At 38.9% G+C, this 12275-nt stretch overlaps 1 protein-coding gene across 2 annotated transcripts in view; it reads right to left on the bottom strand.

Annotated features, from left to right (window-relative positions):
• Window positions 1-10629: 10629 nt before the first annotated feature.
• The window catches only part of ADSS (adenylosuccinate synthase), a 49796-nt gene continuing 48150 nt past the window's right edge, over window positions 10630-12275 (bottom strand). For both annotated transcript variants that reach the window (XM_015424425.1, XM_015424426.1), the window contains 2 exons: window positions 11743-11892; window positions 10630-10959 (listed from right to left, as the gene is read on the bottom strand). In XM_015424425.1, the coding sequence (XP_015279911.1) occupies window positions 10907-10959; window positions 11743-11892 (203 nt within the window). In that variant the 3' untranslated portion in view covers window positions 10630-10906. The remainder of the gene's footprint in view (window positions 10960-11742; window positions 11893-12275) is intronic.

The raw sequence follows: 12275 nt of genomic DNA, 5'->3' as shown, positions 1-12275 counted from the left end.
GAAACCTGTTTGATGTTGGGCTACAGGCACCAGTTCTATGGCATCTTTTTGGAGGAGGTTCTGGTTCTCTGCTAAAAGCATGTCCAAGGATGGGGTGACTACGAAGTTGGCAGCTGAAGGGATCTGAAAAAATTCTATAAGGCATCCCTCCTTGATGATTGAGAGGACCCATTGGTCTGATGTTATATGCTGCCAAGCGAGCAAGTAGGGAGACAGGCGAGTGGAGGACACTGGAACAAGGCTGGAGTCAAAGATTCTGCTTAGGAACCTTTGGAGCCTTCGCTCTAGATAGAGAGGTGGATGAGAACTTAGGTTTTCCCCCATACGGATGAGAATAGCTGCTAGGGGATCTTTGCCATTGTAGCTCAGGTGAAGATTTTGATGAGGGACTGTGAGACCACTGCTTATTCCAAGGTTTCCCTTTGTTATGCTTAGAGATCGATGTGACCCCCAAGTTGTGAGATGTTTTGATGCTCTTATCGAGCTCTTGCAACACTGTATCAGTAGTAGAGCTAAAGAGTCCATCACCTTCTAAGGGAAGGTGCTCTACAATAGCCTTGGTGTCCTGTTGTAGTACTGTGGATCATAGCCACGCATGGCCCCGAAGGGCGATAGATGAGGTGAGGGTCTTGGCTGCAACATCTAGTGTGTGTTTGGAGGCATTGAGTTGGTGCTTTGCCAAAAGCATGCCCTCCTTCTGGATTCATCTAGCTTAATGGTTGAGGTCATCTGGGAGAGCAGCAATAAATTCAGACAGCTGTTCCCATAGGGCATACTGATATCATCCCATACAGACAGTATAATTGGAGGTTTTGATGCCCAATGCTCCCGCGGTGTAGAATTTTTTACTGAAGGAATTTAGTTTCCTACCCCCCTTGTCAGAAGGTGTGGAATGGCTGCGCTTGCCTTTGGCAGAGGAAGTCACAACCACAGAGTTTGGTTTGGGGTGGATGAACAGAAATTCAGCTCCCATCTCCTGCACCTTATACATATGATCCATCCATATGCTGGAAATAGGGATGGAAGAAGGATGCGACCAGGAAGCCTTAGCCGTTTGCAAGAAGACCGAAGTGATGGGGAGAGTGATGGCAGTCGAGGTGTCCATCTGGACAATGTCAAAAACCAAATCTGTAACTGCTGGAGGTGGCTGGACAGTTGACAGGGCCAGTGTATTGGCCATTCACTTAATAAAGTCCCCATAAGACTTAACGTCTTCAGAAGGGGATATCGGGAGATCATCCCCTACTTGTTGAGGTGGAGAAGGTTCCATTAGAGGATGTGGCTTTTCATCACCAGACTGTGACGAATTGGAGGAGCTGGAATGATCTGAGGGGTCAGAAAACGACATTTGGAGAATTGGTGTTGATGGTGTTGGCTCCGATGGTTCTTTAAACTTTGTCGATGCCGACGATGGCGGATTATGACTCGGTTGTGACAGCTGAGGTCTGATGAACTCCGGCATCGGGGGAGGGTCTCGATACTGAAAGAGTCGGGATGAAGAAGACAGTTGGAAAGTGTATTGAAAGTGGAGGGGTGTCAAACATGCAGGCTGGGGGCCAGATCAGGCCCCTGGAGGGCTTCTATCAGCCCCGCAGTGGAACTGGCCATCTCCTGCTTCCAGTTCTGCTGCTGCATCATAGCTTGCTTCACCAGACTCTTAATCACTCAGCCATTTTATGTTTTAACCTGGATCCTAGACTCAGAACTCTGAACATGAGATTTCTGTGGTGAATGTCAATAAATCAAAGGTAGGTTTGCAGCTTACAGATATACACTTGAACAGCATACTCAAGATTGCAGCAGCACAGACATTTTGATGCAATAATTCAGAGCAAGAGGTGTCAGTTATCAGATAGTTAAATAAACAAAATATTGCAAGAGTGCTGTTTTAAGCATGTGTTCATGTTAAATTAAAAAAATCTTTCTGTGTCCTTTATAAAATTTATATCTCCACTACCTGGCATTACATTTTATGACACACATGGCCTGGCCCAACAAGGTCTCATTTATGTCAGATCCAGCCCTCATAACAAATGAGTTTGACACCACTGATTTAGTGTGCGTGATCACAGCCTGAGAATAGTTGCAGTATAATGGTTTAGGAGGTGATGTTCATTAGGGATAAAGCCTTTCCTACACTGATTGTATAGTTGCCTTTAAAAGGTATGTTTGCATGCATAGTTCCCCCCCACTTTTCTACAATCCCACTCCAACTACACTGGTATATTTTATTAGGAATCTTTGCTGTTAGCTTCAAACATTGTATCACATAATCCATTGACTGAAGTTTTTTTTTAAAACCATACTGGTAATTTGCCTTGAGTCCCAATGAGGAAGGTGGACTGTAACTGAAAATAAGAAATCAGAGAAAGCCTCATATTAAACACACACGCACGCGTGAAGAGAATCTGCTTAGACAAACTTAGCTAGTTTTAACGTATATTCTTTGTTATATAATTTTTTCACTTGTCAGAATTTCTCCACTGCAATTGTAGCCTGCATCATGATTCTGCTTTTCCATGTACTCTTGTGCTGACATTGTAACAACACATGAAGCTGACTTATGCAAAGTCTTATTGAAGTCAGTATTGTCTTTCATGTTGCATACTACTACCTTCTTAACTGGAGATGCCAGGGACTGAACCTGTAACTTCTTGCATAAAAAGCACATGCCCCAGTACTGAATCAGGACACCTACCCACCATCATGGCCTCATGATTCAGAATCTTCTAACTTTAAAACAATATGTTCCTATTTACTTAGCTATTTGTGTTAATTTTGTAACAGCTAATTATCGTTAACATGCTTAGCTTTTACATTACAGCCAGCATGATAGAGTGGTCAAAACATCAGACTAGTATCTTAGAGACTGGTGTCCAAATACCCACTCTGCCACTGAGTTTGCTGGGTAACCTTAACCCAGTCATTCTGTCTCTGTTTCACCTAACTCAAATGGTTATTTGTGTGGATAAAATGGAGGAGGACATTCAGGTCCTGAGGTGCAAGATAGCAATAGATACAGATAATTCTCAGGTCACTAGGTTTTTTCTTTATTGATATTTCAGCAATATATTTGGAAAACAGGGATTTTTTTTGCTGTGAAATACACAATATCAACAAATGCATCTGCAAGAAAGTCCTTACAATGTTTTTACCTTCCCTCTAGAATTATTCATCACCAGGGAAAGGATGTTCGTGGTTACTATCCAGGGCAAATGGCACGGGTTCATGTTGCATATCCTCCTGAAAGACAACTGGAGTAAGAAAACATTTTCCTCAGTCTCTTTACATATTCTAACTGGTAGGCAGTGCCACTCTAAGCAGTGTTATACCTTAAGTACATTGAACTCAATAGATTTAAGTTATAAATTGCATAAGATGGCACTGTAAAACTATCGGCAATAAGCATTCTCCCAAAACATTATACATATGGCTCTTTCCATTTTTTTCTCAGGAAGTCATCTTAAAAACAGAAAAGTGATCCCCAAGAGGAAGGAATGGTAGACTAATGATAAAAATCATACATTTTTTGAAGCAGAGATCTTTCTTCTCTGGGCTTGAGCAAGCTCAGTCAACACATGTATTTTGGACTTCAATTTTTTAAGGATTAGCATTTGAGTGGAAATGCAAGCCATCATATATTTGCATTAACACTCGATATTTAAAGATTTCTGGAAAAAACCTTTCATATAAACAAAAAACAAAAACCCAGCAGCTACTATTGAAAGCTATTTATTGTATAATACAGTGAACTTCCACAGCAGAATAAATCAACGTAGTTTACACTGATTAACTGCAAAGTGACAGCCTCATTTGTACTATTTCGGAAGTCTGATGGAAGCCAAATGAACAACAATAGTTTATTATGAGAGTTCCACTGTAAGCTGTCATGTTCCTAATGCTTACTAGCTTATGGATGGATTATAATTGAATGCTCTATTTCAATAGGTTATTAGAATAAGCAGTTAGATATCTGGCTGCTTGGATGGAGAGATCATGTTTTTACCAAGCTGAATGTCAGCATGAGATTACTAAACTATTTATGCTTTTCATCTAGACCTTTTACAAAACTGCAGCCAGTTCCAACTCCAGTAAAACACGAAATTGTACCTCAGTATGATTTTGACTATATAATTCTGAAGAGGTATATCCATTACCAAAGAACAAAGAAGAAATCCTACAACTGGTACACACAAACCACATACAGAGAAGCATTCACACCCCCATTTTATGAATCAGGTGGGTAAACTCTACCAGCTTCTACCACTATAAACTGACCACATGTATTTTGTTGGGAAAGCACATCTTTTTTTAAATTGATTTAGATGTTCCATTAGATAGATATATACTGTAATGGAGGAAGGCCAGCAGAAGCTCTAAAATGTAGTTGAAGCAAAGCCCTGAGATATTTTTAAGGATTAATATAGAGGGTAGCCAAGAGGCTACATAAAAAGAAGCACCTGAATTTTGCCTCTGATTATAGATTAATATACCAGATGTTTTGTTGTGCATAGCCTGGAAATAAGCTAGTGGCACCTTTTCCCACTAAGAGACAAATAGGAGCACATTATATGAAATTTGCCCAGCAGCACTGTTACAGTCAAGTAAACTATAATTTAAGCAAACCTCTTAAAATACTTTTTTACAACCAGTGTTTGTTTCTAAAGTATACAAGAAACTAAAGTTAATGGGAAAACCCTTTTGAATCCTGTAAACTTGACACATAAAGCCATCGGTCCATGGATTAAAAGTCTATAATCACATGATCAACTGGTTTGATAATCAGTAGCTGATTGTTCTGCCAAACTAAAACATTTCTCCTGATCCTTCTTGAAAGGATAAGCTGATCTTTGAAGTATGTGGTGCTTTTCAACATCCTTTTCAACATACATAGACCTAAATCACAGAATCTGTATTGCAGGTTCCTGCTGGGATAAGGGAATTTTGGCATTGTATTTTCAAACTGCAGGTCCTTAAACCACAGAATAAACCTCTTTTCAAACTGAGGCAAATAGCCAACATTCTTGGTAATACTACAGTGAGCTACTGTTGAGGAAAAGTCAAACTGTTTGGCTTGCCAAAATCCTGTGGCCTGGTTGAACTCTGGATTTCAGCTATTGTTCACACCACACTTGCAAAATTTCTCCCTTTACACATTGTTTCTTTCCTTGAAATAAGAAATTTAGAGAAATCAAGATACTGAATGATTCTCATATTCAGTGAATACTCTATAAAACCTCTGTATGGTTTCTCTATCCATTGAATATTCCTAACAATCACACATTTGCAACTAATGGAGGACTGCTCCATTAAATTCACTTTTCTTTCTTTTGCATGCTAGTCCTTCATATAATTGTTTCAGTGCATGCTTCAGGCAATGATCAACAGTGTTTTAGTAGTCCAAGGTGTGCAACGGGTTCTTCTAGTACTTAGTTGGGGGTCAGAAGTGAGTCATCAGCTCAGGGAAACCAATGGAAACCAATGGAGAAGGGGAAAATAATTTAAAGCAGGATGAGAATGAAGCAGAAATTATAATGAACAGGAGGGGGCCTCACTCAATAGCAGGGCATGATTTTTCAAAAATCTCTGCATGTGCCTCAGATGAGGGAATATATGCTGGAATGAAGTCCAGGGGAGCTGCTGCTTGATGTCATTAAGCACTGAATTTTATAACAGACCAGTAACTGTTTGTTCTAATTACAGACACAGCTGAAATTAAGGGTCTCCCAAGAACTGATGCTGAATCATTATCGGTTTGGAAAAGCACTTCTGCCATGAAGAGGGGAAAAGTTAAACCTTCATTTATGGGGATTGGATAAGTTCTTGCATCTGAAAACCCAACATCACCAATATGGAAGTGTCTTTCAAGATTGCTTCTGCTGGAAGCACCTCTAGCACTACATAGGTTTTGTGGCAATTGTAAATACACTCTGCATTGCTCTGAAACCTGGGGAATTAATTTTAAGATATGGAAAAGCTATTAGTGACACATATCAAAATGATGAAATGGAGATAAGAGTAAAATAATCAATATTAGCTGTGTAACTGCTACGTGACCTTCCATAGCTGCAAAAACTCAACACAAGCAAGAAAACAGCCAGTTTTGTATAATAGTGTATGACTAGGACTGAAGAGATACAGGTTTGAAATCCCTGGTCTACCATGAAGCTGTCAGAGTGATCTTGGAACAGTCCCCGTCATCCTAAGCTACCTCACAGGGCTGTTGTGAAGATAAAATGGGGATGGGATAAGAACGTAACAGCAGCCCTGCTGGATCAAACCAGTGATCCATCTGTACAGCATACTGTGTCATACAGTGGGCAACCAGTTGCCCTGGAGAGCCAAACATGACATAGAAGCCAAGGCCTGCCACTGATGTTGCCCTGGTATCCAGAGCCACTGAAAATGGAGATTACCTTTAGTTACCATAGCTAGTATATGATGATGGGCCTATTCTCCCTGAATCTGTCCAATCCCCAGCCATCTATGCTCATAGTCATCATTATGTTCACTGACAGTGAATTCCATAGTTTAGTTACTTGAATAAAGAAGTGTTTTCTTTTTTTTTGGTTCAGATCTATTGCCCATCAAATTCATTGGGTGTCTCCAAGGGTTACTATTATTGGAGAGCGAAAAAGAGTTCTCTGCATCCTTCTCCTCACACCATTATTCCATCATGTCCCACTCTTAATCTTTTTTTCCCTATCATGTATGCCATCCTGAGCTCCTTGGAAGAAGTGATTACGATATAATAAGTAGTGTAGGAAGCATCCCAGAAATAAATTACTAGTCTTTCTCCATCCTAGGATGAAAAAACACTTAATTTTACCAAACCCAACTGGTAGACCTCCTGATGGCATCTGGTATTTCTGGCCACTGTGTGACAGAGTATTGGACTGATGGGCCATTGGCCTTATCCAACATTGGCTTCTCTTATGTTCTTATATTAAAATATTTCTTCTGATCACTCCATTATTATTTTGTGCTTCTGCTTGGACACAGTTTCACTCTGCCTTTCTTCTGCTTTGCACAGAGAATTATTTTAAGGTAACACACCTTGGTCTCTAATTACAGTGACACTATTTGCATTTTCAATTAGATATTTAATTGTATTTGGATTTTTCACCTTTCTGCACAAACGCTACAGTTCACTGACACAGAGGAAGAGAATATAAAGTATTTCAGAGTATTAAACAGTTTTTTAAAAGCACATTTCACACATACACATGAATTTGCCATATACTGTCAGAACATTGGTGTATCAAGGGGTGGTTACTCTACTCTGACTGGTAGCAGCTTTCTAGGGTCTCAGGCTGTGATCTTTTACATCACCTACTACCTGATACTTTCAGCTGGAAATACCTCAAACTGAACCAGGATGGTAGCTAGGATCATATCTACTTTTGGGTATCCTCCAGGATGATTCCACAATATTTGACAAAATGTAAAGAATGAAAAGGATCATTTTATGGCTCACTTGAGAAATGGAGGATACTTCCTATTAAAGAACGTCCAGCCAAGTTCCATCTTGTGATGTAACCATAAAATGAACAAGTTGGTTGAAAGCAGAGGTCATTTCGGGGGGGGGATCGTGGGGGATCAGTTTCCCCGGGTGAGGTACGGGGGCGGGGCACATGATAAAGCCCCGCCCCCTGCTTCCGGCCGCCCCGGGCCCCTCATGGGGCTCTGCAGTGGAGCTGCAAGGCCGGCGGCCGGGACCATTGGGGGCGGGGTGTGTGGCCTTATGACACACTTCTGGTGATGTCAGGGGGTGTGGCCTTATGACACACTTCCGGTGATGTCAGGGGGTGTGGGATATGCTAATGAGTTATGCTAATGAGTTCCCCTAGCTCTTTTTCTACGAAACGACCCCTGGTTGAAAGGTTGGAGGAAGCAGAGACTGACAATGCAAATACTGTTTTGTAGAACTCTACAAACCACTTCCCCATTACCCTTACTGTAGAAAATAACAAATCGAGAAAGTTACAACTACTGCCTCAAGTTTGCAGTTAAGACACATCCACAAAAATAACTGTTACAAGGGAAATAAATTCTGAGACAAATACTAAGGGATTTATACAAGCATGTGTTATCACTGGAGGCAAGAGAAAAGTCTTGGAAACTAGAAGAGGACTGGCACTTTTTAAAAACTGGTGCTTCTTGTGCACAGATTCTTATACATTTTCAAAACCATCTATGAGATCAAATATACAGCTCATGTGTTTGTAGCACACTACGAAGTAAACCATAAAATAATGTTTTCTATATGCAGAAACATGTAATCTCATAAATAAAATTTTATAATTAATTAATGCGCAGGAGGGCTTCACAGCAAAGGTAACTAGAAAAACTACACCAACCGAAAGAAACAGCACACATTTACTCTATGGTATGCCTACTATGGAAATTAACCATGCATATATGAGTCATGATTATTATTAAAATACTCACTAGGACGAGAGGGGACATGACAAGAAAGGACTGGAGTACAAAAAATGATGTATTTGTTTTGTATATTCTGTGCAAGCTTAGAAATCAAATCCAGAAGAAGATTCCTAATGCATCAGTGCCAATCCAGAAAGGAGGCCAGGTTGAACCTGAAACCAAATTCTTGCAAGAAATTTGGAAGAATTACTAATAAGCCTTGTTCCCAATATCAAAACACCATAATGCTTTTCTAAGACTCAATGCTGGGTTATGTTAAAAAAAACTACCCAAAAACTAAATCTTGCAATGGATAGATGGCTGAAAACGTAAGTTCAGCTGACTTTCACTGATCAAAGAATAAAATATCAGAAACATCAGAAAAGAGATAAAAAGTAATGTCATATTATTAACATTATTAAGGTATAAGAGCATCTGAATAGGCATAGTTGAGTCACAAAGAGGACGCATGCTCTATATCTCACCAAACACATTATTAAAATTAGAACAGTTTGTTTTCCTAAAATAGCTTTGCGTTACACATTACACTAGAGGGAAAATTTGTGACTTACAGGCACTTGGAAAAAGTAAAAATCATATAGTCTTAAAATGGTTCTATATTTTGAGGCACAGCAGTCCCTCTTTCCCAAAATGCTACTCATGTTATAACAAATTTATTATTCTGTTAGTTGGGGTTAGGCAGTAAAATTAGTGAGTACACAGAAAATCTCAGCTCTTTTTACCAGAAAATGCTAAATGGCATAGTGTTAAAATGGGGATGTCTCACATAAGACTGGAAGTCTGTGAGAGTTCTACTAACATAAGGCTGTGACAGGAATGGAGCACATGAAAGATAGTCAAACACCTGTTTATTCATGTACTGCTGACACCATGGTCACAAATTACTGCCAGCTTTCACAGAAAGTGAGGGTGGCATTTTCACAGAAAAATAGTTTAAGCCCTCCTTCTCCCCCTGCCCAATAAAATGACATGATACTCTTGATCATGAGTTCAAACACTCGAACAGATTTTTCAAGACTCAGGCCCACAGCTGAAGTCTTTAAAATGTATTATCTGGATCATTTCATGCATTACAGTCATAAACAGAACTGAAAAACTATGTTGAATTCCTAGTCATGGGTATCCAATTTTTAGAGACTAGGGCAATGGGAAATTTGGCATTTTTCAGCCATGTAGTTTATCACTGTTGTTTAAGCATAGTAGTATTCAAGCACTAATCAGCAGCTACAACCCTTTAACAAGATATCAGTGTATACCCATGTCCTGAGTAATGTGTGCAGTGCTCCCCCCCATTTAAAAAAAATTTCGCTGCAATGAAAAAAAAGACTGAAATGAGCAAAAATATAGGAGGATTTTTTCCAAAGCAATGATCACGGAGGAAAAAAGAAGTCATTAATAGTCTTGAGACACTTGAAAAGTGTGGTGGGAAAGCAATGGAACAAGTTACTCCTCTACAGTACCAAAAGCTGCAAGGTAAGTGATCAAATTAACAGGTGAGTGCTAAAATCAAAATGAAGGGCTTTTGCAAGACACAGATATAAGATTATTGTATTGTCTTTGCGTAATTGACAATAATACATTCAGACTTTAAAAACAAACAAAAACCTCATTGTCTTCAGTGGCCGACTGCCAGAACTTTGTACGTTCATATTCTATGCAACAATTGTTCATTATATTTCCTGTCATCCTTTAAATAACTGGCACTGGCTGCATTTGGCATTAGGCTTATGAACTGATGGATCATTGGACTGAATGACAAAAAGCAGAAAATCAAAAGTATTATGACAAACTATTATGAACTCCTTAGAGTAGTGAGCATTACACACCTGCAACATGTTTTGAGTATCTTCATTTATAAATTAAGTTGTTGCACTATATACATATCAAGCACCTCTTCCAAATTCCCAGCTCATCATCATACTAGCTTTAATAAAAACTGTAACAAAATTTTAGTTTTCTTCATCATTATAAAATCATCCCTCTTTTTAAATCACGCATGACAACAGCAGCCATACAATTAACAACAGCTTAAGGAGTACAAATGACAATGAAAAACTGTGCAAAACTGCATTAATTATTTTAAGCATCTAAAAATTCATGAAGAAACATCACCAAAACCAGAGGCAATAAAGACACATGGTCATGAAAGTAATGCAATCTTAGATTTTCAAATAAAGAGTTGGGATAAACATCTGAAAGAAAAATCTGTAGGCAGCAAGACAAATGGTGGCAACTGTGACAAATGTTCTGGAATTTGTGAAGCGATAAGAAATGATACTGACAAATGCCAAAAACTTTATAAAGGAGCAGTTGTTGTTTACAGCTCTTTGTCTATAGCTCTTTAACATACAAGGCCCATCCTTCCAAAAGTCACAGTCTGTGGGCTATGATAAGGAGAAAGAAAAAAAAGGAGTGAGCCATCTCTTTGAGGAGTGTGCTTTCTTCCAAGAATCCAGTATCTTTAGATGAGCTGGATCATTGACTCTCTGGACTTTCCTACTCCAATCCATTTCACTGCAAATACAAAAACATTTTCTGCATCAAACACTGAAGGAATGGCTGTTTCACCATTTTAGGGAAACCATAATATCTTCCTAAATTAGTAGGCTTTTCAATAACTACAAATAATCTCTGGACCAAATGTGTATTGGATTACTCTGTGCAGTTGCCCAGCTGGTCCAGAGAAACTTCACTGGCAAAACTACATATTTGGTAAATCATATTGAAACATCTAACATACTAAACTGTAGCATTCTCAATCAAGCTAAACTGCTCTTAAAACTGAAAAATTGCCAGTAATAACTGTGACTTCTAAAAACAAATGTGGAATATGGAATTATCAGGTTTCTCAATGGATGGCACGTTAGCTAAACTGGGTATGCAAATCCAACAAATCCATCTTAAAACTATCAATTACTATTTTTACTACAGAACAGTAATTGCAACAATAAGTTACTAACTGTTACAGATTAAGACAATTGTCTTTTATACGATAAAACAGTAAAGTGACTGGGAAACAAAAAGTAAACCAGTTTCCAAATAAACTGGAAGATCCATACCAGTTCAGAAAGCTGAGCATCCAGAGTTTGATGCATCAGTTTCACTGAACTGTACTTTACCCATTACAGTACTAACAATTATACTTTATAGACACAAAAGGTCACAAATATAGCTGCAAAAAGGACACAAATATAGCTGGGAGTAATATCTGTTATGTAATGTTGAGTTTCAAAGTGTTCCCTTGGAAGAATTTCTGTCTCAAATGGGTCACTTGAAGCATATGTCCACTTTTCTTACCTGGAACACCTAGCTCCATTTCTATAAATCGAACATAGTTTTGTGCATGTACAGGAAGATCATCAAACGTCCTTGCATTTGATATGTCTGTGTTCCATCCTGGAAGTGTCTCATATTGTACCTCTACTTTATTTAAGATTTCCTGGTTTGCTGAGAAGAAGCATAACAATGATGTACAAATGTAAATTTTATTGTGCTAGTTTGTTTTGCTGTCAGTGACATCAAGACTAGCAACTGGTTTAATAATTCAGCTTGGGCACATCTGCCTCCCCAAGTGACCCAAAGGATTAAGAGAAGTAACACTTTAATGAACTTGTATCAGGACTCACTTTCAGAAACTCAGATTTTTAATCTCAGTAAGTATGCTAAAACTATGAAGGGGGGGGGGGGACACACAGAAGTTTAGCTGTCCAAAACAGTCAAGGCTGTCTCAAATGACTCAGTAACAGACTTACTGAGATTAAAAATATCAGTTTTCCTCCAAGTCCTTTGCACAGGTGAGATGGAGTGAAAGAAGAAGAAAACCCTAGACT

The sequence above is a fragment of the Gekko japonicus genome, unplaced genomic scaffold, assembly GCF_001447785.1.
Source record: "Gekko japonicus isolate JY-2015 unplaced genomic scaffold, Gekko_japonicus_V1.1 scaffold26, whole genome shotgun sequence".
Lineage (NCBI taxonomy): Eukaryota > Metazoa > Chordata > Lepidosauria > Squamata > Gekkonidae > Gekko > Gekko japonicus.
Note: the sequence above shows the minus strand (reverse complement) of the source record. Positions and strands in the feature narration are given on the sequence as shown.